Source organism: Cololabis saira, chromosome 6 (genome assembly GCF_033807715.1).
Source record: "Cololabis saira isolate AMF1-May2022 chromosome 6, fColSai1.1, whole genome shotgun sequence".
Classification (NCBI taxonomy): domain Eukaryota; kingdom Metazoa; phylum Chordata; class Actinopteri; order Beloniformes; family Belonidae; genus Cololabis; species Cololabis saira.
In genome coordinates this window covers 40,856,275-40,882,318 of record NC_084592.1, presented here as the reverse complement: position 1 = coordinate 40,882,318, position 26,044 = coordinate 40,856,275, and the positions used below count along the sequence as shown (strand labels likewise).

The 26,044-nt window shown below is 39.0% G+C and overlaps 1 protein-coding gene across 6 annotated transcripts; it reads left to right on the top strand.

Moving 5' to 3' along the window:
- Positions 1–5,307: 5,307 nt before the first annotated feature.
- si:ch211-160b11.4 (trichohyalin) lies at positions 5,308–13,536 on the top strand. Of its 6 annotated transcripts, none has more exons than XM_061724140.1 (7): positions 5,311–5,543; positions 7,507–9,014; positions 9,219–9,321; positions 10,759–10,841; positions 10,932–11,069; positions 11,140–11,260; positions 13,073–13,536. In XM_061724140.1, exons 1-7 carry the CDS (start codon positions 5,507–5,509, stop codon positions 13,141–13,143), a joined length of 2,061 nt encoding a protein of 686 aa, XP_061580124.1. In that variant the 5' UTR covers positions 5,311–5,506; the 3' UTR covers positions 13,144–13,536. The 6 variants fall into 6 exon arrangements, 5 of the variants coding, with proteins under 5 accessions (XP_061580121.1, XP_061580124.1, XP_061580123.1 ...); XM_061724139.1 differs by having other exon boundaries at positions 5,315–5,543; positions 7,507–8,057; positions 8,139–9,321; XM_061724138.1 differs by having other exon boundaries at positions 5,315–5,543; positions 7,507–8,165; positions 8,220–9,321.
- The last annotated feature ends 12,508 nt before the right edge of the window (positions 13,537–26,044 follow it).

Here is a 26,044-nt window from a genome sequence, read left to right as displayed (position 1 = left end):
ACATCGGTCACACAGAGGAGACACTGTGTCAAACATTTTTGCGAGCCGCGCTTTGGTATAGTGAGCCCGATGTATGATCCGGCATTGCATAAAACTATGTCTAGCACAAATTGAAGACTTATGTACTCTTCTCAAAACTTCCACCCACTCCTCATCGAGGATTTTCGCACCTAAATCTGCTTCCCAGGCTGTTTTAAGCGTAGTTGAGGAGTCCAGATGAAGGTCATAAATATTTGAATAAATTACCGAGATTGCCCCCCTCAGTGAGGTTAGAGGTCTCAGGAACATCTCAAAATTTGAAGGGTTAGGTAGAGCTGGGAATTCTGGGAATGCAGTACGGGCCCAATGCTGCGCTTGCAGGTATCTAAAAAATTGTCCCTTAGGGAGTGAGAATTTATCGACAAGTTGTTGAAATGATGCAAAAATTGAGTCAACATACATGTCTCTTACGGTTTTTATGCCCAGCCTAGCCCATAAAGCAAAGGAATTGTCCAGTAAAGACGGCGGGAATGCGTGATTCGCTGACAACGGGGCCCCGACGGAGAATCTATGCAGGCCAAAATGGCGTCTAAATTGAGCCCAGGTCTTAAGACAAGAGGCCACAATTACATTTTTGGCAAAACCAGAGGTAGAGGAGTGAGGGGGTGAGTATAACAAGGCCTTCAAGGATACCGGATGAGCTGAGTTCGCCTCCATGACCAACCACGATGGGGGGACCCCAATGTTTTCGTACTGAATCCAGTAGTTTAAATTCTTAATATAATAATATTATTATACTTAATATTATACTTATACGTATCTGCACAGCACTTAGCAACCAAACACCGCTGCATTGCATTGTGGGAAGTTTCTGCTTAGTTAGTGTCCATCAATCCATACTAATACATTTCTCCAGAATGAGTATGGATAGCACGTGGGCCGGCAACCCGTGGCTCTAGAGCCGCATCCGGCTCTTTAGCGCCGCCCTAGTGGCTCCCTGGAGCTTTTTAAAAAATGTTTGAAAATGGAAATAGATGGGGGAGGGAAATTTATTTTTTGTTTTAATATGGTTTCTGTAGGAGGACAAACATGACACAAACATTCTTAACGTTTTCCAATGCTGTAAAAATGTGTAGAATAAATATTAAATTTCAACATTTCTGTTAACGAAGATTTGCGTCGGAGCCTGCGACACACATTTCTACCAGCAGGGCGGCGCCAGGCAGGTGGCTGTTGTAAACAAACCGGCCAAAGGGATTGTTTCCAAAGGGAAAAAGAGAAAAATAACTGAGGAGAAAAGAGGATTCAACGTTTCTTGGACCGAATCATTTGCATTCATTGCCTGAATGTTTGCTCTGTAGCGAGAAGTTGTCCAATAACAGAAAGAGTCATGTAGAAAGACATTTGCGTGCTACATTTGCAGCTGAGTACCCAGTTATAACTAATATAATGAAGGCAACACATGCTGTATGTATCTATAAGGTTTATACAAGACTTTTCATTTTTTGCGGCTCCAGACATATTCGTTTTTTGCGTTTTTGGCCCAATATGGCTCTTTCAACATTTTGGGTTGCCGACCCCTGGGATAGCGCATACTATTGAGTACGTACTAATGTTTCAGACGAACTAAAAAATCTCACATACTGTTTTTGCTACTCATTAGGGTGGAAGGATGGGATTTCGGACGCAGCCCAGGTCTGCCGTCTAGACTAGACCAGGTACAGCAGAGACCAGAGCTACAAGTCTACAGGTGGAAATACAACATAGTTCACTAAATAGCACCACGATGTGAAACAGAACCACGTCCAGAACCGGATCTGATCCAACATTAAGGCTCTCTGTAACATCACAAGCACTAGCGGAGCAGGCGGGAGGGAAGAGGGACCGGCCGCCCCGGGCTAGGGTTGCCACCTTTCAGAAATAGAAATAAGGGACGCCCCGATTTCAGCAGCGCAGGAGCCAAAAAAAAGGGACGTCCCCAAAACTTCTAAACTGCATAGAAATGTATTTATTAATTTGATTTAAAGTTTAAAGTGCTTTAATAGCATTGAACTTGCATGACTGCACAGACAGCCAACCATACTAGCAACTGAAATATCCTCCTGTGCTATGTATGTCCACATCAGCCCAGATGTAGAATATAGCTACAGGTGGAGGTCGGAAAATTAAAATATGGTGTAAAAGTTAATTTATTTCAATAATTCAACTTAAAAGGTGAAACTACTGTAATATATTACCTAGTCTTATTACATGCAAAGCAAGATATGTTAAACCTTTATTTGTTATCATTTTGATGATTGAATTGTTTATTGATTTCATTAAATATTCTAATTTTTTGAGATTTTTTATTTGGGGTTTTCATAAACTGTGAGCCATAATCATCAACATTATAATAAATAAAGACTTGAAATATCTAATTTTGAATGTAGTGGGAAATAATATATTTGTTTCACCTTTAGTGGAATTGACTACAAATTAAGTTTTACAATATATTTAAATTATCTGACCTTCACCTGTATATTATGACATCAATAAATAAGAGCATAATTTATGTCCGTATTGGTTCAATACGGAACGCAACTTTTAATTCCCAATTACGTAACAATTCCATATTTCAAGGGATGGGTGGCAAGTCTACCCCGGGCCCACGCCGATGGTGGGGGGTGGGGGGGGTGTGCTGAATAAAATAAGGAAAGTTGGACTATGTAACACTTGCATTAATAAGGATAAAGTTGTTTAAAAAATAAACATGAAAGAAATAGTCCCTTCTCCCCTGCGCATGTTTTCTGTTTACTTTTAGCCAGTTGTCACATCAGAGCTTAAAGCAGGAAAGTCATGCAGAGTTTCAGCAGCTGAAATGATTAAAAAATCTCTCCGGCAGCATGGATGAGGCCAGATGATCAAACCTCACCTTGCTCTCAATCCAGAGGGACTTCGCCGTTGATAAGAGCAAGGTGATTGAAAGGTTTGCGGCGATGAAGAACCGGCTGTTGGTGCTATGATGAGGCCACACACATACTATATGATAGTTTGGATTTGAAATAGTTTTTGCATTTTGGATGGTTCAATGTGTATAATATTGTTTGTTGTGGTTCTCTGCCCACCGTTGGATGAAACCATCATTCGTAAGCTGTAATAATATTAATTGATTGATTGAAATCTTTATTTCGAGCATACAGAAAAAAAACAATTACACAAAACAAAAAAAGAATACAAATAAACAGTCATTAAACAAAATCAAAGGGAAATAAACCTTCATGCCCGAACAGGGGTAGGAGGAAGAAAAAACTTATGTGGTCCTACCCCTTGTTTTCTATTTCAATTTTGCTTCAAAAAAAAAAAAAAAAAAAAAAAAAAATATATATATATATATATATATATATATATATATATATATATATATATATATATATATATATATATATATATATATATATATAACAGCAAGCTTTACTTTATCAAAAAATGATACCTGTTATTACATTATAAAAATCATTTCGACTTTTTTATCAACATTTCAACTTTTTTCTCGAAATGGTATTTCAACATTAATCTCGACATTTCGACTTTTTTCTCGAAGTGCACAATAAAAAATGTTTTTCCCCTCTCAAATATTTTTTCTCCTGCATGGCCCTAATACTCTTCCGTAGGTTTGAGATGGTTTGTTCTTGACTCGACTCCAGAGGGAATAAAAAGGAAAGGTTGCAAAAGTAATATCTTTGGGTGAGGTTCCCGTTTATTTGAACAAAAAGGTAAATTGACGGAACAAAAAGGGTTTCTATTGTCTCTCTGGCTGCCGTGTAAAAACTGTGTGTGTCTCCCACCCCCACTCAACTCAAACTAATCAACACTTCTGATCAACAGCAGTTGGGCAAGGGTTGGGGTAAAAGAAAGTAACTGAAATAATACTGCACCCTAGTGGAAAAACAAATACCTGCACAACATAAAAAATGGCTCCTACAGGCCCATCAAGAATGCTTGGCCCCCCCTGGGCTGGGACCCCTGCTCCGCCCCTGTGTATGTGTATGCGTATGTATGTGCACATCAGAGGTGTCAAAATTATTCACATTCATTCCTCAGGTAGAAGTATAGATACTAGAGTTTAAAAATACTCCTTTAGAAGTTGAAGTATCAACTCAAGTTTTTTACTCAAGTAAAAGTATAAAAGTACTGGTTTCAAAACTACTTAAAGTATAAAAGTAAAAGTAATGTAAGGGGTAATAAAGCCATTAAGGACAAAAGCCATTGAAAATGAATGCATCTTAGTATAATGTAAATATATTAAAGAACCATATATGTGTACTATTGAGCATTAACATGTGTTTCAGAGAGCAGCAGATATGATGACTAGTTGCCTATAAGTATTGTAATGGTGCAAAAAAGTCAAACTTCAGAGGCATGTTATCATTTATCCTAACCTTTATTGGAATGTACATCCAAGTTTAGTTGCAGGAATCTGAGGGAACGGATGTAAGAACAAAACTGGACAAGAACATCTGAAACAACCACAACCAAATTCACTCTATCCGGATGGAACAATTTAACTGGATAGTTTTTATTTAAAGGCCGAAATGAAATAGAGTAACAAGGCTGTTTTTAAAATGTAAGGAGTAAAAAGTACAGATAATTGCGTGAAAATGTAAGGAGTAAAAGTAAAAAGTTGTCTGAAAAATAATTACTCCAGTGAAGTATAGATAACCAAAATTTCTACTTAAGTAAGGTAACAAAGTATTTGTACTTTGTTACTTGACACTTCTGGCGTATATATATGTATATATATTAAATATAGTAATAATGCACATATATATGCCTTAGGTTTTTACCGGCATGGTATCAACCATTAATATGTGTGCAGACAAGGTGAAAAAAAAGGAAAAAGAAAATAAACGAGGGCAAGGCGAGTCAGGTTGAGTAGGTACTAGTGTAAAAGTGCCATAAATGTTGATAAGCGATGGAAACATCACGGTCAACAAACGTGTCGTTGAGACACCTGACCCAGATGTGGATTTAGATACACAATCAAATACGTCACAGCAGCTTCTCTCCAACCTCCTACTTCTACTCCAGGAATTGTAGTGGAAAAGAAACCAGGCCGAGCTGAGATGAGTAGAGCCGAGTAGGTGCTAGTGGAAAAGTGCCATTGGTCTTGGTTAAATCCAAACAATCAATCAAGATTCAACCACAAGACTATTTCTGTGTCTCATTAATGTGACACAGCGAGCCATAAATGCTGATAAAAGAGATTAAAAGAAATGCAGGCAGTGAGACGGTATCAACGACAACAACGACAGTAAATTAATTATTCTCAAGGTCAAAGTTCAGACGGAGCGAACGAGGAAACAAGAGGATCAATTGTCGGTCTTTGATGAGACGGGGTCAAAGGGCGGTGATGCTTTATGGATTTATGAGAAAAGTACGGACGGGAAGAGGAAGGACGAGTTGAATTAAACAAGACGAATACAATCTCGGTTCAAACCAGAGAGAAGACGGACGTGAAACATCTTAAACAATCTTAAACGAGCTGAAGATGAAGACGCTGCTGCTTCTTCCTCTCACCCTGGCAGGTACGGGGTTTTCCTGACAGCACGATGATTCTCTCTTCAAACCTGATGTCTTCTGCTTTGCCCTGTCTCTTATTGTTTTCCTGCACATTTCTATTAGCTCGTATTTAATTTCCACAGTAGATGAGAAGCGATTGAACAGATTGTCGGGTGTAACTGTTCAGGATTTACAACAGCTGTGACCTCTGTGATTTTTACTGCCCTTTCAAAACAAACACACGGATGAATTACTCAGCTGAGCGCTCAGAGTTGTTATTTGTTATCGAGGGGTATTAAGAAGATCTAAATTACTTCAAAAAGCATCAGAAAAACCCACTTTTCATTCAAAACAATACACTTAAATTGCAAGATATAGTTAATCTGAACACCACTGTAATAATATATAAGGCTTATAACAATTTACTTCCGGGCTGCAGGAACTGTTCAAGCCAAGAGAGGGCAAACACGTCCTCAGGGGAACAGCAATGTTTAAGACAACAACAGTAAGAACAAATACAAAGGGCAGATGTACAGGACTGTCTCAGAAAATTTGAATATTGTGATAAAGTTCTTTATTTTCTGTAATGCAATTAAAAAAACAAAAATGTCATACATTCTGGATTCATTACAAATCAACTGAAATATTACAAGCCTTTTATTATTTTAATATTGCTGATCATGGTTTACAGTTTAAGATTAAGATTCCCAGAATATTCAAATTTTTTGAGATAGGATATTTGAGTTTTCTTAAGCTGTAAGCCATGATCAGCAATATTAAAATAATAAAAGGCTTGCAATATTTCAGTTGATTTGTAATGAATCCAGAATGTATGACATTTTTGCATTACAGAAAATAAAGGACTTTATCACAATATTCTAATTTTCTGAGACAGTCCTGTATATCCGTTTTAGGAGTAAAACTGTGGAACTCATTAGACAACGACCTTAAATTAGCTAACTCAATAAAAGCATATAAGCTATTATTCAAAGCAAAGGTAATGGACTAATACTGTTTATAGAAGCAGAATAAGCAAACAAAGAAAAATGTACACATGTATGCGTGTAGGTGTGTGTGTGTGTGTGTGTGTGTGTGTGTGTGTGTGTGTGTGTGTGTGTGTGTGTGTGTGTGTGTGTGTGTGTGTGTGTGTGTGTGTGTGTGTGTGTACCGGTATGAACATATGCATGTATAGTATGTAGGATTTGATGTATAGACACAATACACATGCATGAGATGAAATTACAACTTAAATTGGTTTTGTCGGTTTCTTTAGCATCTTTTTACTTTCTGTTTTCAGAGCTATCATTGTTATTATTATTATTATCATCATCATCATCATCATCATCATCATCATTATTATTATTATTATTATTATTATTACAGTTATTATTACTATTATTATAGTTATTATTATTATTATCATCATTATTATTATTATTACAGTTATTATTATTATTATTAGTTATTATTACTATTATTATAGTTATTATTATTATTATTATTATTATTATTATTATTATTATTATTATTATTATTATTATTATCATCATTATTATTATTATTATTACTACAGTTATTATTATTATTACAGTTATTATTATTATTATTATTATTATTGTTATTACTATCATTATTATTATCATCATCATCATCATCATTATCATTATTATTATTATTACTATTATTATTATTATTATTTTGTGTAGCCTCATGATACTTCATTTCTTCTTTTTGCATATTCTATTATGTTAAAATGTGGGCAAGATAAGCTTTCGGCTTCAAGCCCAGACCTTTTCGGTAAAAATAATCACAATGTTGACAAAAGAAACACCTGTAAATGTTTATTATCTTGCTTATTGCTTATTTTAAATGCTTATAATTGACTGAAATAAAGATTAACTAACTAACTAACTAAAAAAGAAACAAAATCCTCTAACGAGCATCTAAAAGTCCAAAGATTGTCTAAACTTTATTTTTTCCTGCTTGCAGTGGCTCTGGGAACGCCCACGTTTCCTCGGCCAGCGCAGGAGCAGCAGATCCCCCTGCTGGGGGACTGGGTGCCGCTGCAGGGTCACGTGGTGGTGGAGCATCCTGCACCACCACCCAAGCTGGGCCCCCAGGACCTGCAGGAACACCTGGAGCCCCAGGACCAGCAGAAAGTCCTGCAGCCCCAGGACCAGCAGAAAGACCTGGAGCCCCAGGACCAGCAGGGAGACCTGCAGCCCAAGAACCAGCAGAAAGACCTGGAGCCCCAGGACCAGCAGAAAGACCTGGAGCCCCAGGACCAGCAGAAAGTCCTGGAGCCCCAGGACCAGCAGAAAGACCTGGAGCCCAAGGACCAGCAGAAAGACCTGGAGCCCCAGGACCAGCAGAAAGACCTGGAGCCCCAGGACCAGCAGAAAGACCTGCAGCCCAAGAACCAGCAGGAACACCTGGAGCCCCAGGACCAGCAGAAAGACCTGGAGCCCAAGGACCAGCAGAAAGACCTGAAGCCCAAGAACCAGCAGAAAGACCTGGAGCCCCAGGACCAGCAGAAAGACCTGCAGCCCAAGAACCAGCAGAAAGACCTGGAGCCCAAGGACCAGCAGAAAGACCTGAAGCCCAAGAACCAGCAGGAACACCTGGAGCCCCAGGACCAGCAGAAAGACCTGGAGCCCCAGGACCAGCAGGAACACCTGCAGCCCAAGAACCAGCAGGAACACCTGGAGCCCAAGGACCAGCAGAAAGACCTGCAGCCCCAGGACCAGCAGAAAGACCTGCAGCCCCAGGACCAGCAGAAAGACCTGGAGCCCGCGGAGCTTCAGAGAGAGGCAGGGATCCAAGATGAGCAGCAGTTTAAGGTGGAATCAGAAGTTAAGGTGGAGGTGGGGCAGGAGGCTGAACTAGAGCCAGAGACTGAGATCCAGGATGAGCCGGAGTTTAAGGTGGAATCAGAAGTTAAGGTGGAGCCATACCCCGATGAGATGCTTGAAGATGAAGCCGAAGAGGAGTTCCATGAAGGAGAAACTGAACCGGATCTGGAGGCGGAAGAAAGACCGGATGACATGGAGGGAAGATTCGAAACCATGAACGAGCTGAAGTCACTGGGCGACGATGAGATGTTTGGACCGGAAGATTCTGAACTTTTGACACAAGGGGAGGAGATAGAGGAGGAGGAGGAGGAGGAAGAGCTCATGCTGGGGAAAGACTCTTATGAGCAGCTGAACATGGAACTGGACCCAGAGATGATGGAGGAGACGGAGATGAACCCTGAAGGACAGGCCTTATTGATGGAGGAGGAAGTAGAAGAAGAAGAAGATACAGAAGTTCTGAGGCCAGAAGAACCAGCAGCTCAGTTGTTGGAGGAGGAAGAGGAGGAAGAGCTCATGCTGGGGAAAGATTCATATGAGCCGCTGAACATGGAACTGGACCCAGAGATGATGGAGGAGACGGAGATGAACCCTGAAGGACAGGCCTTATTGATGGAGGAGGAAGAAGAAGAAGAAGAAGATACAGAAGTTCTGAGGCCAGAAGAACCAGCAGCTCAGTTGTTGGAGGAGGAAGAGGAGGAAGAGCTCATGCTGGGGAAAGATTCATATGAGCAGCTGAACATGGAACTGGACCCAGAGATGATGGAAGAAAAGGAGATTAACCCCGAAGGACAGGCCTTATTGATGGAGGAAGAAGAAGAAGAAAAAGAAGAAAAAGAAGAAAAGACAGAGGTTCTGAGGCCAGAAGAACCAGCAGCTCAGTTGTTGGAGGAGGAAGAGGAGAAGGAGATGAGAGAACAGCTGATTGTGATGAGGGAGGGGCCCAACGGGCAGGGTAAGTGAGGACACACACACACACACACACACACACACACACACACACACACACACACACACACACACACACAGTAGTAACTAGTTGTTTAAAGCAGTGGTTCCCAACCTTTTTTCAATGGAGCCCCCCCTACTTGTGTCTAAGAACTACTACGTACTAGCAGCAAAAAAAAATTAACATGAATTATGTTTTTTTGATAAATTTCTCTTTGGTTTACCCTGTACTTTGTTTTTCTCACCTTCCTTCAATGTATAAAATACACACAAAAAATAATTGCAAGGACATCAAAATATTTCTGAAAAATGTCTCTTTTAATATGAGAGCAACATTTTTTAACATTTTTCCTTTAACAACCTGTCGGAGTAGTAGTATGATTAAATGTTGAATAATGATATAATAATACCTTTTTCAAGTTTTTATCCTGATAAATAACTTAGTATTTTAAAATGACCAAAATATATTTTTCTAAGTGGGTTTATACAGACTTGGATTACTGTATTCCATGAGGTGTGTTATTATGATTTTTTATTTATTTAACATGTGTAAATATAATTTTTACAACTGCATATCCTCAAAGTAGACAAAGTTTCGCGCCCCCCCAGGGGGGGCCTGGACCCCAGGTTGGGAGACACTGGTTTAAAGCATACATGTCTATAAATACAAGAAAGCCACCTTTCTGTGTCTTATTTTGTTCACTACAAACAAAAAATATGAATAAACGAACTTTAGTCATAAAAAGAAGATCCTTCCTCATATTAATGCACCGATGACCGTTTAATAGCTGTTTTACATGACTGTCACTTGTCACTTGTGTAAAATCATGAAACAAATTAATCTCTTAATGCCCTATACGGACATGTACATATATACAGTACAGACCAGACGTTTGGACACACTTCCCCATTTGTTTGAATGAGAACGTGTGTCCAAACTTTTGATCTGTACTGAAAAAAATAATTAAATAAAAACTGCAAAGATGAAAAATACTCATTGCTAGTTATTGCAAACGCTTGATTGCAGTTGTTGCTGCTAAGGGGCCCAACCACTTATTAGGTTTAGGGGTCAATCACTTCTTCACACAGGGACATGTAGGTTTGGATTTTTCTTTCCCCTTAATAATAAAAACCTTCATTTAAAAACTGCATTTTGTGTTTACATGTGTTATCTTTGTCCAATATTTAAATTTGTTTGATGATCTGAAACATTAAAGTGCGACAAACGTGCAAAAAAAAAACTGTATATATATATATATATATATATATATATATATATATATATATATATATATATATATATATATATATATATATACACACACACATACATTATATATAGGTATATATAGATATGTGTAAATCTGTAGGTTTGTTTTGTTCAGAAGATGCAAATAGAAAAAACCTAAAGTTTAAATGATGTAACTGTGTCTTTCTGCCACAGGGAGGCGCAATTGTCCAGGCGTGACACCCGACGGCAAGTGCTACCAGTTCTTCAGGGGACCAAAGAACTTTGATGATGCTGAGGTATTTCTCTCCTCCAAGACTTCCCAGACTCCTTTGCTGCACCGTGATGATGCTGAGTTGACGTTCTCTCTGTTCCCATCTGCTTTGTAGAACTTCTGTAAGCAGAATTTCCCTGGAGGACACCTGGCCTCCATCACCAGCCGGTACATCCATGAGGAGGTGAAGAAGCTGATCCTGAAGCACACCGGCACCTATACTCGCGCATGGATCGGAGGAAGACGACTCTCGGTGCGTATGTTCGGTCAGAGCAACGACCTTAAGTGACCCCTGCATCTCATGGATGTTTTGCTGCTCGCAGCAGGGGAACGGCTTCAGGTGGCTGGATGGATCCAGCTGGAGTTACGCCCAATGGCTGTACGGGGAGCCCAACAACACAGCCGGGGTGGAGGACTGTCTGGAGGTCGTGGGGCGGCCCTATGGTAGGAATTAACTCTGAGAGGATCGTTTTTATTACTTTTATAAGGACTACTATTAAAAAGGAAATCATTCAGACACCTGGGGCCGGATTCACCAATATGTTCTTAAGAACGATCTTAAGAAATGTCTTAAGATCTAAAATTAAGAAGTTCATAAGAAAGTTCTTAAGTGAAATTCCTCAATATTTTCTTAATAGCCATCTTAAAAACTGTAGTTTCTTACGAATTTCTCATTTTTCCTACTTAAGAACTTCTTAAAATATGTCATTGCATTGCACGCGCCAACAAACAACATTTATAGGTAGTTTGCGTCTTAACCGTCAGTCACTCACTAAACATGGAGAAGGAGAAAAAGAGATGCAGGAACTTTTCAAGGTTATGGTGGATGAGATTAATGTGTGAAAAAAATACTATTGGGGAAAATGAATAATAATTAACTACCACGCTAACTAACATGCTAACAAACAGTTAACAGGCTCTTTGTGTAATTAATTACAAAGTATATCTTTATTATTCTTTATATTTATTATTATTATTATTATTATTATTATTATTATTATTACCTTTTCACAGAAGAAATTTTAAGTCAGGTCAAGGTTGTCTTAAAGTTAAGAAGAAAGTCAAGAACAAATTTGAGAACTTTTATTTCAAGAATACCATTTATTCTTAAGTTTTTTCTTAAGAAGAAACTTAAGAAGATAGTTGAGAAAATACTTAGAACTTTTTTGGAGAATATGACTTCTTCTCTTTTTTCTTCTTAAGACTGAACTTAAGAAAAAAATGACACTTAAGATTTTTTTTCTAAAGAATGTTTTGTGAATCCGGCCCCTGGACAGTAAAGAATGAGGATGGGGAGCCCTGGGGCCTCTTGCCCTGGAGAAGACGACTAGAGGGTCTGCATTGACGTCACTTCCCCACTGGACCAGCCCCCTTACTCACACTGAGTGGCAAAAACGGCTGCAACTAGTGGAGAAGACGGGATAACAGCTGATTATCAGCTTAAATTAAAGGCAGTTGGACTTGACAGTGAAACGTACAGTTACCAAGAACCAGTGGTCCATGGACATTAATATTTGGCCACGAATCCAGTTTCCTGATATTTATATGTACTTAATTTCTACACTGGGGAAATACACGAAGCAAAGCTTGAAGGCATACAAAAGTCTTGAGGCTTGGTCCAACTTCAAGGCAGCATTTGTTGTAGAAATTAAAGTGATGAGGACACCGAACTTTATGATTTGGCCGTTTAACGTTAGCTACCCAAAAATCCAACATTACCTGATACTAAATGGGAAACGCAAATCCACGTTTCGGTGCCTGGAATCCAGTTGTTTCTGCGAATTACAGCGATCCATTTGTCTCTCTTAAGCTTATTTTTCGGCAGTCTGTAAAATGATAACTCCGATTTCTTGCTAAATCTATGAGTACAGTCGATCGCACAACAGCTCTTTCCCATTTTAGATGTTTTACAGTTGCTCAAACTGAAAGTTTACGCTGCCACTCAGTCTTTCTGCCACTCAGTGGTTGTAACCCGCTGTGAAGTTGCATCTGTGACATCATGCACATTCCCTCTATATTCCATGCCCTTGTTCAATCTTTGAACTGAGTCTTACACGAAGCCCTGACCAGCCAGACCTCGCCATAAAGGCTGATATATATTAATCTACAGGAGACTGAGTGATAGTGGAAGTGTAGACGAACTTCTAGTCAGAGTGGATTCAGAAACACTGCAGTGATATATTCTATATTTTATTTTACAAAAGGACAAACAACACTCATTTAAATTGACTTAATTGTTTTATGTTTTGCTTTCAGGATATGGGACGTTCAATGACTTCACATGCTGGGAGGATCAGGCCTTCATCTGCTCCTACTCTTTACAGTGAAGCTCTTTACTGTTCGGCTTCTTTGCTTCGAAGGGTTTCTTTTTAAAAAAAAAAATTTTGCAGTGTTTTTTCTAAATTAAATCCGGTGAGAAATTAAAGGACGAGACAAATCACAAATATGTTAGACTGGTTTTCTCTGTTAGGAGATCTTAAGATGATGTATCTCAGATGAGAGGTTTTGGTGTTTTCTGCTTCTCACTGGTTCATCCTGGGAGTGATGATGTCATCCTGCTGTGCTCCAATCAGAACTCAGCAAGATTTGAAAGATGGTTTCTTTTATTGTTGCTGTCAATCAAGTGTGATCAAAACAGACATATGCTCATTCCTGATGAAGGAGATTTACTGGACATATTTTTTTTTTCTGTAAAATTTTCAATAAACCACTTCAACATGTTTTTTGTTTCATTTGAATTAATTTCAATTTTTTTCCTGTGATAGAGTTGCTATGGAGAAACAAGTGACTGCACGATGTACTAGTTTTAAAAAGGTATTTTGCAATTTATGAGTAATTGCATACATTATTTTTTTCTGATCTATCTAATATATATATATATATATATATATATATATATATATATATATATATATATATATATATATATATATATATATATATATATATATATATATATATATATATGTACCATCAGTAACACACTACGTAGCCAGGAACTCAGACGTGTCTCCCTGCTTCAGCCAGTCCATGTCCAGGCCCGTCTGAAGTTTGCTAGAGAGCATTTAGATGATGAAGAAGAGGACTGGGAGAATGTTATTTGGTCAGATCAACACTCAAGAGCTTCTGTATGTTGACCTGCGGAGTGAAACTGTGGAACAGCCTGAGCATGGAGCTAAAACAGAGTCAAAACATATCACAATTTAAAAAAAGATACAGAGAAACATTCTATTCAAAATACAGATGCGAATAAACATGTAGATATGTACACTTATTAATATATGTAGATATATAGATATTATGGATATAGATATGTTATATGTAGGTATGTATATAGATATATTGAGTTGTATTATATGTACAGAATTTGTGTATCAATATCTCTATTAATATATATTGATTTATAGTTATATGTAGATATATAGATTTATAGTAATTTTCATGTATATAATTGGAGGTAAATATATGAATCAGTGTATATATAGCATATCTACTCTTATATAGTTATTCAAGTATGTTGTTACACCATTTCTGTCTATTGCTCTCTATTATATTGTAGTATTATAGTAAAGTAATGATAATGTAATACCATGCATTATAATTACTTCTATCAGTACATACATACATAGTAGCAAAACTAAATGCTGGGCGTTTGTTTTGTTTTCTAAATAAATGCTTGTTTGACTTGATTTGTTTTGATTTTGACTATATTTATATATACATATAATTGAGTTATTATATCACTGTATTGAACAGTTATTAAAGTAGGTATGGGTGTTTTTATAAGTAAGCTTATTGAAACTCGTCTTGTTAGATGTAAGAATATATGTAAGATTCAGGGGTAGGACTGGATAAGTGTTTACTTCATTCCTACTCCGTTTCGAGCATGTTGGTGGATCCGTGAGGTCTGCCCAAGTGCTGTACATATATATATATATATATATATATATATATATATATATATATATATATATATATATATATATATATATATATTTGTATTCTGTTTTTTTACTTTTTTGTACTTTTTTTTTGTTTTTTTATCATGCATGTTCGAAATAAAATCTTCAAATCAGATGAAACCAAAATATAACTTTTTGGTAGAAACACAACCTGTCATGTTTGCAGGAGAAAGAAAGCTGAGTTGCATCCAAAGAACACCAAACCTACTGTGAAGCATGGGGGTGGAAACATCATGGTTTGGGGATGTTTTTCTACAAAGGGACCAGGATGACTGATCCATGTAAGGGAAAGAATGAATGGGGCCATGTATGGTGAGATTTTGAGTAAAAACCTTCTTCCATCAGCAAGGGCTTTGAAGATGAAACGTGGCTGGGTCTTTCAGCATGACAATGATCCAAACACATCGCCCGGGCAACGAAGGAGTGGCTTGGTAAGAAACGTTTTCAAGGTGTAGCCAGTCTCCAGATCTCAACCCCATAGAAAATCTTCGGAGGGAGTTGAAAGTCCGTGTTGCCCAGCGACAGCCCCAAAACATCACTGCTCTAGAGGAGATCTGCATGGAGGAATGGGCCAAAATACCAGCAACAGTGTTGAAAACCTTGTGAAGACTTACAGAAAACGTTTGACCTCTGTCATTGCCAACAAAGGATATATAAAAAAAGTATTGAGATGAACTATTGTTATTGACCAAATACTTATTTTCCACTATAATTTGCAAAATACATTCTTTAAAAATCACACAATGTGATTTTCTGGATTTTTTTTTTTTTTTCATTTTGTCTCTCATAGTTGAGATATTCCTGTGATGAAAATTACAGGTATATCTCATCTTTTTTTTTCCCATTTTATTTATTTATTTAGCACAATTTTTTTTTTTAAACAATGATGAAGTAACAAAGATAATGTAAAACAAATGAAAAAAATATAAATGTAAAAGAGAACATGGATACAAGGTCTGGATTACATTAAAGATAAAGACATTGGAGGTTAAAACAGAATAAGATGTTTTTTTAATAACTTGAAGGAGGTAAAAGATAATGTTGACTTCAGCGACACATTCAAGTCATTCCAGAGTTTTGGATCTAAAGTTAATATTAAATTGATGACCAGATGTTCGACAGAAGGGTAAATGAAGATCGCCACTGTGTCTAGTTGGATATGAATTAAAATCAGATAAAAAAAGTAAAAAACTGCTGGAAAGTGACAGGAAAATCTTGTTTTCTATTGATAAACTTATGCACACAAGCATGAAGTGAAAAACATTAAGTTTATGAATGAATAATAAGGAATATTTCATCAAAAGAGGTGCAGATGGTTCGTGTCTACCAGACTGAGAGATCGTTCTTAAGAATCTTTTTTGGAGGAAAGTTGGATAAGTTGCAGACAATATTGCAGTAATTCATATATGGAAATCTCCTCAAATTTCATCTTTTTAAGTGGGAGAACTTGCACAACTGGTGTCTCACTAAATACTTTTTTGCTCGACTGTATATTCAGGAAACCTGTCTAAACACGAGTCCGTACGTCAGACCGGGGAGTCATAGCAGAGGTATAACCAAGCAGGTATTCCCTCTAAGCTGCACTGCTGTCGAGGTTTGGAGGATGTGCAGGAAACAACATCACGAGCAGCCAGCCGGGACGTTTGTGAAAACTCCTCACCCTCCCTTTAAAACACCTGAAGATTAGCATCCTCCTCCTGCACATGGCGCTGCCGTAAGCCTGCCGCCGCGTGACTCATTTTCCACTGGCCTGCACACAATCGTTCCCTGACCTGTGGACACGGAGGTGAGGATTACCTCCTATAAGGTCTTTATCCCGCCATTATATTTGCTGACGGCTCCACCGATGCATCCATCCACAAGCCCCCGTGTGTACGAGCATTAGAGGTTATTAATATATACGATTGATAAGGTCTTGCACAAGCGATCGTTTGAGGGAAACCATCATGCACGCCTCTGTTGTTCAGCCACCAGGAAAAGTGACTTCTGCTGGCATTAAAAGATCAGGGCGGATAGATGAGCTGTGCATAATGTAAAGACTCGAGCATCATCAGGTCTGGTTGGTCATCGTCATTAAGTGGGAATATCGTAGGAATTTCCTTAGTAGCAGGTATTTTCCTCCTGTGGAGATCCTCTGATACCTGGAGTGATTGTTACCGACTGTGTCGCTGCTCTCCATCTGTCTCTTCACGCCATTTTCCCACTCGGTGCAGCAGGACCAGCCGTTCGCCGGCTGCCATGCCCGTCTTGCTTGTGCCGGTGTTCTGCCAATTTCTGCTGCTTTGCCAAAAAATGCTACCTAATGATTTTCCACCTTTGTAGAGCTACAATTTTACTGTGTTTTACTCCCTAGCCCACTTCCTTTCACCCCAAGTGGTCCTTGTCGCTTGCCAGGCCATTATTGTAAATAAGATCTTGTTCTTAATGACCTGGTTAAATAAAGGCCAATGACTGAATGAATATCAAATAAAGCGATACAATTGTTTTTTTTTCTCTTTATCGTATAATGTTCACAAAGTCTAATGCAATTCATGTCATGGGTAGTGTATTTTGAAGGATCAAATACTCAACATCCCATATTATCCATTTTACATTGTGCAAGAAATGATGCAAACTTTCGACTGTGCGCATGCGCAGAACCACAAAGTAGCATTTCTCGGCAGGGAGCAAGGATTGGCAAAACATCGGTTCACCAAAGCTGTCTTTTTTTCTTTTTTCAAATATTTTTATTAGGGGGTAAGGCAAAGTTGAACAGGAATCAATGACACATTTACATTGAGTGTCATTATTTCTGTATGGCAATCTACAATATATAGGATATTTGACACCATAACAATATTGTGCATCTCAATGGAATGAGAAAAAGATATACAGTCTACCTCCTAGGATGTTTTTCTTGATTTAAGAACAAAACATTACACAATTCAATAAAAATAATATTAATAATGATAAATAAATAACTGAAAATTATTTCAATGGTTAAAGAAATTCATCAAAATTCAACATCTCAACAATTCTGAAAAAAAAAATCGTGAACGATACTGATATACAGCTATATTTCTAAAAGGTTCGGTGTTACTGACTGAAATATACCTCGTCACAAAAAATATTTGTTTAGTGTCCAAAATTCAAAAAATGTCCCTTTTACATAAAGCGTTTGACTAATTTGAATGAAAATCCATGGGAAGGTCCTCCTGATGAAATCCACCTCTTAAGCATGGATTTGACCAGGTTTGACATCTCTTTTAAGTATTGGTTTGATGGAGTGGACGTTTAAGGGCCTGTCAAGCTTTACAGACTTGTTGGTCTCTGACTCAGTAAAATCATTTGAGCAAATTAGGGCTGATTTTAATATTCCCCACAAAGATTCTCCAAGAAGTATCTCCAAATCCGTCACTTTATAGGTTCTCTCTTGAAGTCAGGCAGGATCCGCATGGGACTGTCAGAGCTGGAAAACACTATAGTTCTGTCAAAATCTCCCAAAGGACTGATTTCCAAGATTTATACTTCACTGCTTTATTCTGATTCTTCAGATTATAACTCTTTGAAGCTGTGAAGCTGTTGTGGGAGCGTGATCTGGAGGTTTGATTGATTGAATTTATTGAATTTATTTATTTAAAACAGGGACAATGCACAAAAAAAAAACATTAATCTTGTAAAACAAGAAGAGATGCTTTGAGCCAGGTTATAGCAACAATTGCTAATTTCCGCCTGTAGTCCCTGGGCAGTGTTGTGGAATTTATCAAACCAGTTCAGAAGTCCGCTTTGTGGTTTTTTATGAGGTTTTATTGAGCCGGCGGTGAGCGTGTCTACACAGGCCAGAGGTCTGGTAGAAATGCTGACCTCGAGTGAGGTTGTAATCAGATTCTTATACAACAAGGAGTTTAACAAATGCAGGAATACACGAATCAGGCAAGAGACAAAAAGTAATTTACAGTCGGATGTGAATCGGGCCAAATGTCATTATCAGACATTTGGCATGACTGACACAGACCTCCAAATCACCCCATGGGGTGCTCTCTTGATTCCTGTCTGTTTGAACCAACTTCCAGGTGTCGGGATCTGCCCGGGGGGTAGGAAGTTGAGTAGCAAGTTGGAGCTTCCTCAAAAGGTCTTGAGTCCAGTTCAAAGCCCTGCAGGAGGTAGGACTGGGGCGACCTCCCCCTGCAGGGGGCCAAGCTGTCAAAATTCTTCATCAATTCACAATTTTTTTTTTTTTTTTTCTTTTTGTTGAATTACAGTGGAGTAGTGATACATATTTTGCAAGTGAACCTTAAACATGTGATCAGAAGTCAAATAACAACAAGCCAACAAAACAAATTCAAATATCAAGTAACCAACGTGTCCTAACTGTTCTTTAAAGCAATCAAAAAACTAGTTGCGACAGTTGTATGTAACGTTTTAGCAATGTCTTTCAAGTGATGCGTTATTTCTTGGACTGTGGCATTGCGGGTATAAATGTACAACATTCAGTTTTAATGACAGCACAAGTTCCCCCTTGAGAAGCTAATAAATCCATCATCCCTAAAGCAGTCATTTCTTGTGAGAGCATAGGCATGTCTTTTGCAGTGGTGTTGGCTAATCTTCAACTGCATGGGATAAATATCTTATCTGTTCCAAAGCTGCCATGACTCCGTAATTTGGAACGAGGGCACCAAAAAATCTTGTCCATGGTGTTTGTGTGTGTGTGTACAATTCTCTTCTAACAATGTGAACGATTCTCATGGCTGGTACCGCATGGCCCAGACCACATATTCCAGACCAACCGTTTGGAAGATATTCACAAGCCTTCACGCCACAAATCCAGTAAACATCCTTTGGTAGAGGTATGGAACAGCGATTAACCATTGTAGCAAGGTAGCTATAATAGTGGATTTTGGCTGGTTTTAGGCTTAACAAGCGGTTCTTCAGAAGGAGAGCATGTGGAGTCACAGTTTGGCCTGTGCTGCTCCTTTGCTCCCCTGCTCCCCTGCTCCCCTGCTCCCCTGCTCCTCTGCAGAGGTCCCAGGTGCTGGAGCTCAGCTACTTCCGGGCAGGAAGAAGAAGGAATCGGCTGGTTTCCGCTGCATGGTCGAGGAGTTGTGTTCTTGCAGTGGGATGCGTGGAACCAGGTTAGACGCCCCTCACACTTGACGGCGGTGTTGGTGGTGAGCAGGACGTGTTGAGGTTTAGACCAGCGAGGTTTCAGGGCGTTTTTCCGTCGGAACTCCCTGACACAGACCCAGTTGCCGGGTTGGAGGTTATGGCACGGTTTGTGACTAGGAGGAGACTGGACAGCTTTTACTTGTCTGTGGATTGACTGGACAGCAAAAGTTTAGAGTACAACAGAATGATATCATGGATTCATCCATGGCATGGAAGTCCATCTTCTTCATATATACAGAACTGAATTGCTTGGTATGGTCATAGGTCTACCCATAATCCTTTCATGAAGCGTGAGTTTTGTGCTTCCTAATGGGTGTTAACAGGTGTCAACATTGTCCATTTAAGTCCAGTTTAAAATTCTCTGCACATACAAAAACATTTTCATACATGAACATTTTCATACAAGAATAATTTCATATCCCTCACATAATGTCTATTTGCAGAGCTTCAAAAAAAATCACGGTGGGGGGAAGTGTTGATAATGTTTGCAATATTTTTATAGGATGCAAATCTTGGAGCTTATCAGTCTTTCAACACTATCTGACACATTCCCCCTTTTTCTCATCTGTGATTGCCAACTGTGATCAACTATTCACGTGTACAAGGATGTGGGTGCAACAACGCGGCCGTCGTTGCTGACCCACAAATTATTTACATTTTTACAACCATGGGAATGCTACAATCCGTTTTTTCTTCACCTCAGTAGTCTTCTTGTAGGAGAGCTACATCATTAGGAGAAACCAGGTCGTTAGCGGGTATAGAAGGGCAAAGTTTTACATAGACAGGTAAGCCAAATTTGGCAGTTTCTTTTGCTGCATGGTCAGCTGAAGCATTGCCTAGTGAAAACAGGGTTGGACTGGGTGTGGGCTTCACATTTAACAAAGCAATAGATGAAGGTAGTTGACAGGCTTGTAACAGTTCACCAATCAATTAACCACATTTATCTCCGAGGATGAGATAAATGCTCGGTTCACCCACAATATATAAAATCTATAAGATACAATATACACAACCAAAAGCATATCTGGAATCTGTATAGATTGTAACAGTTTTACCTTTTGATCAGTATATAGTTTCATCTACTTGGGTGGAGCTGGAGAGGGGGGCGCTTTCAACAATTAAGAATTATCACAAATTGTATAACCTGCGTATGGTATTCCATTTTTATAAGCAGAGCCGTCAGTGAGGAAAACAGGAAAGGTCAGGACGAGTGTTAAAGACAGAGGTGTCAAAAGTATTCACATTCATTACTCAGGTAGAAGTATAGATATTAGAGTTCAAAAATACTCCTGTAGAAGTTGAAGTATCAACTCAAAATTTATTATATATGCATTTTTTTTTTCTAGTAAAAGTATAAAGTACTGGTTTCAAAAGTACTTAAAGTATAAAAGTAAAAGTAATATAAGCGGGGAAAAACCATTAAGGCTAAAAGCCATTGAAAATGAATGCATCTTAGTATAATGCAAATATATTAAAGAACCATATATGTGTACTATTGAGCATTAACATGTGTTTCAGAGAGCAGACACGTACAAACCAAATATGTTTATACTTCTCATCCAACCACAACCAAATTCACTCTATCCGGATGGCACAATTTAACTGGATAGTTTTGTAAAGGCCGAAATGAAATAGAGTAAGGCTGTTTTTTTTAAAACGTAAGGAGTAAAAAGTAAAGATAATTGCGTGAAAATGTAAGGAGTAAAAGTAAAAACCGTCTGAAAAATAATTACTCCAGTGAAGCATACACAACCAAAAGTTCTACTTAAGTAAGGTAATGAGGTATTTGTACTTCGTTACTTGACACCTCTAGTTAGAGATTAGTTATACATGCATTCAGAGACGTTATAGTAGGCCACAGACAGATTTCCATGCACTTACATGATGAATTTTACCATAGGCAGGATAAGATTATGTAAATTGGGATGTTCTGATTTGGCTCACCCCAATGGGAGCCGATCATTGGCTGTTTCCTCTGCGCCTCCTCTCAGCGCTCAACCTGTGTAGGAAACACTTTTGAAAAAGACTTTAGTATTTTCATACATTTCAGATTCTTTTTTTTTTGCGTTATCCAGGCCTACCCTTTGTGGAGGGCAATTAGCAAATATATATTTTGCATGTACCCTGGAGGGAATCCATCAATCTGATCTCGTGACAGACCACAATTCTCTTTTGCTGTCAAAATTGTTTTAGCATAAAGTTCCCTGGGATTATCAATTTTCCCTTTGAACTGTTAAGGCAATAAATACTGTGAAAAAAGGTCTGAGCTTGCTCTGGTGTGATTTTGGCAACAGCTGTGGGATTAAAGGGAATTCTACAAGCATCAAGTACTTTGCGCATCAAGTACTTTACTTTTCAAATCATGTGGCAAAGTTAGTTTAACAGCTGTTTCCTCTAGCCATTTTTGTTTATTAATTTAAAATCTCTTACCATTATTTGGCTCCAAATTTTGTAGGCAACAGATCTTGGATTTTTGTAAAATCCAGTCGTCATCAGAAGTGTCATCGTCATTTGATTCTTTAATCAGTTTCACCGGATAAAGGTTTTGATTTTATCATTTAACTGGTTCTCTAATTTCTTTTTCGTCTGCGTTGTGTTTTTAAATCCTTCTAGCCATCAGCTTTTTATTTTGATCAGTAAGCGAAGCTATTTGAGATTCTGCATTACGGCGTCTACCTTCATCCCTCCACAAATCTGAGGGAGTTTGAAGTGCTTTTTAGTTATTTTAACAATATTTAATACTAACTAAGTAACAAACAAAACTAACAAATAAAACTATCGGTACCGTGATTACCATACATGTATTTAAAGAACTGAAAAACTTCACTTGACAGAGCATACAAATCATTCCTGTTGGTGCAAGAAGAGCAAGTCGATTCTTGCAGAAATGAAATATACCTCATTTTGGGAGAGCGTGTCATCCCGACTTATAAAATAAAACAGTTTCTCTACATACATTATGTCTATTTCTCACAAATATATCAGTGTTCCAACACTTACGGACCCCACGTCCTGCATATGCATAAGAATAGTCCCCCTGGACTATCTTTTTATTGGTACCAGACCAACCATGGCGCTCTTGGCCATTTCTCTCTTTAATGTTACCTGAGATATTAAACCTTTTTTTAGAAGAGCGAGTCAGATTCTTAAGGCAGGAGAAGCAGAACATTCTCACAACACAATCAAATTCAAGTGTTATGAAATTGCCAGCGTTCCTAAAAACATCTCTACAATAACGTTCCCAATAACACAAAATAATAAAATAACCTTCACAACCACACAGCGGACTTACCTAAAATCTCAGGATGACGTCAACCATTCTCCGGCACTCCAATTCACAGACTTTCGACAACAACTCAGCAACAATAATTTGGGATTTTGTAAGTGGATCCCTTAACCTCTAAAATTTTAGATAGAGTCGCTGATTGCGCCGTTGTTCTGGAACAGGAGTTTCCATCGAAGGTCTATTGTCATCCGGGTCACGGCGCCAAATTGTTGTGGAATTTATCAAACCAGTTCAGAAGTCCGCTTTGTGGTTTTTTATGAGGTTTTATTGAGCCGGCGGTGAGCGTGTCTACACAGGCCAGAGGTCTGGTAGAAATGCTGACCTCGAGTGAGGTTGTAATCAGATTCTTATACAACAAGGAGTTTAACAAATGCAGGAATACACGAATCAGGCAAGAGACAAAAAGTAATTTACAGTCGGATGTGAATCGGGCCAAATGTCATTATCAGACATTTGGCATGACTGACACAGACCTCCAAATCACCCCATGGGGTGCTCTCTTGATTCCTGTCTGTTTGAACCAACTTCCAGGTGTCGGGATCTGCCCGGGGGGTAGGAAGTTGAGTAGCAAGTTGGAGCTTCCTCAAAAGGTCTTGAGTCCAGTTCAAAGCCCTGCAGGAGGTAGGACTGGGGCGACCTCCCCCTGCAGGGGGCCAAGCTGTCAAAATTCTTCATCAGCAGGTAAAGTGCTAAACAGATACAATATTAAGATTAATTGAAATAAGACATAATAACCATAATATTTAAAAAATGACAGAATGCACTAATAAATAAAAGCACGGAAACAAGGTGAGGTGATTTTTAATCCTGTAGACTGGGACAAGATCTGCAGCGGGACTTTTCCTAAATGTACCTCAATCTCTATACATGAACAGAACTTTAAATTTTTTCACAGAACTTACTACCCTCCTGTTCACCTCCAGAAAATGTTCCCTGACACTTCCAATCTTTGTTATAAATGTAAGACACACAAAGGTACATTTGTTTTGGTCATGTTACCACATCCAGATTTTCTGGAAAGGGGTTCACTCTGTAATCCAGGAGGTCACTGGTAAACAGCTCTTGCTGACTCCTTCTTTCTTTTTCGGACAAGTTTTGGAGGATCTGGGAATCATTGCACTCCTTCTAACAGAAGCCTTAACTCAGCTTCTGCACCTGAAGGATGAGGACTGCCTACTCTTTCTTTCACTTATCCCATGTATGTGCTCTTCGTTTACCTGTCTCTTAATTTACCTATTTATTTACTTATTAATTTTATGCATACGTACTGCGCAGCGCTTACTGTTGGCTTGGGGTGGGATTTTTATTTTATTTCTACGTTTTGTTGTGGCTCCAAGACCTCCTGACCCCTCACTCATCCACACGTAACCTCTGGTCACAAAACACCAACCTCCTCTGTCAGCCCCCCCACGACTCCATGGGAGACCGAGCTTTCTGCTCCGCTGCCCCCCACATCTGGAGCTGCCTCCGTGAACACCTACGTCGACCCCAGTCTGTGGACACTTTTAAAAAGGGGCTGAAAACCTTTCTGTTTAGGAACTACTTTCTTTGTAGTTTCTTGTGCTGGCCCCCTTTTTTCTCTTTTGTGCATGTTTGCAGGCCGGAGCTTCAGGAGCTAGGTGCTGGCCTGCGGTCCCCCCACCCTCATCCCGCTGCTGCTTCCACCTGCCTGCGTGGATGTCTGCTACGTGGATGTCTGCTGCGTGGAAGTCTGCTGCGTGGATGTCTGCTGCGTGGATGTCTGCTGTGCTGCTGACGTCCCCGACCCCCCCAGTCTGGCCTTCGGCAGGAGGGTCCCCCCTTATGAGCCTGGTCCTGCTCAAGGTTTCTTCCCTCCTAAAGGGGAGTTTTTCCTTGCTACTGTTTGGCTTAAGGCTTTTCTCCCACTAAGGGAGTTTTTACCTGCCATTGTTTATGTAATAATTGCTCGGGGTCATGTTCTGGGTCTCTGGAAAGATCCTAGAGACAAGATTTGTTGTACTAGACGCTATATAAATAAAACTGAATTGAATTAAATTTCCCTGGTCTTTTATAGATCTTTCTATTGTCTCTATTGTTTTTTTATATGTCTTGATTTTATTCCTTTTTGTTTATTTTGTTTGCTGGTATCTGTAGCAGTTTGAGATTATTTTATGAAAAGTGCTTTACAAATAAAATGTATTATTAGATGAAGAGCATCGCAGAGGTTTATGTTCACGTTCAGTAAAAGTTTTGGGTTTTCTCTGGCTGCTCTGGTTTCCTCTTATTATAATTTACTTCATGAAATCAGTCAATTTCTAATAAAGAATAAATAAAAGGAGTTAATAAATACTGCAGACTTGTGTAAACCGGGGAGGGGCAGCTTCGGTACTCGAGGGCCGCTGTCCTGCAGGTTTTTAGTCGTTTCCCGGCTTCAACGCACCTGATTCCAGTCAACGTTCGTCACCAACTCGTCATCAAGATCTGCACAACTCCTTTCATGAATCATTGATCAGCGAGTGATTAAACAGAAAGACATCTCCACCATGCGGGACTGTGGCCCCCGGGGGCTGGAGACGCCTGTCCCTGGTTCAAACAGTGTTTTTGCTCCAGAGAACAATGATAAAAGGACTTAAAGGAGCATGAGGCAGGATTTATGAAAAAAATGTGTATACGTTTTAAGTTTTCTAGTAATAATGTCAGATGAAGCATTCCAAACCAAAAAGAATGAGCCCTCTAGTATATCTCTCCGTTGCCTTGAACAGGCTGTGTGCTACAAAATGTGCTGCGATTCCGGACCGGAATTTCCTGCGCTGTCCTGCGGATGTGACGTCACATGACGCTGCATGCGCGTTCTCGGCGGCGCACGAGTAAACA

Coding starts and splice junctions, on each gene's coding strand:
- si:ch211-160b11.4 (XM_061724136.1), top strand. CDS start 5,507: ATGAAGACGCTGCTGCTTCTTCCTCTCACCCTGGCAG. Junction 9,322..10,758: donor GGAGGGGCCCAACGGGCAGG/GTAAGTGAGGAC, acceptor TTTCTGCCACAG/GGAGGCGCAATTGTCCAGGC. Junction 11,070..11,139: donor TCGGAGGAAGACGACTCTCG/GTGCGTATGTTC, acceptor TGCTGCTCGCAG/CAGGGGAACGGCTTCAGGTG.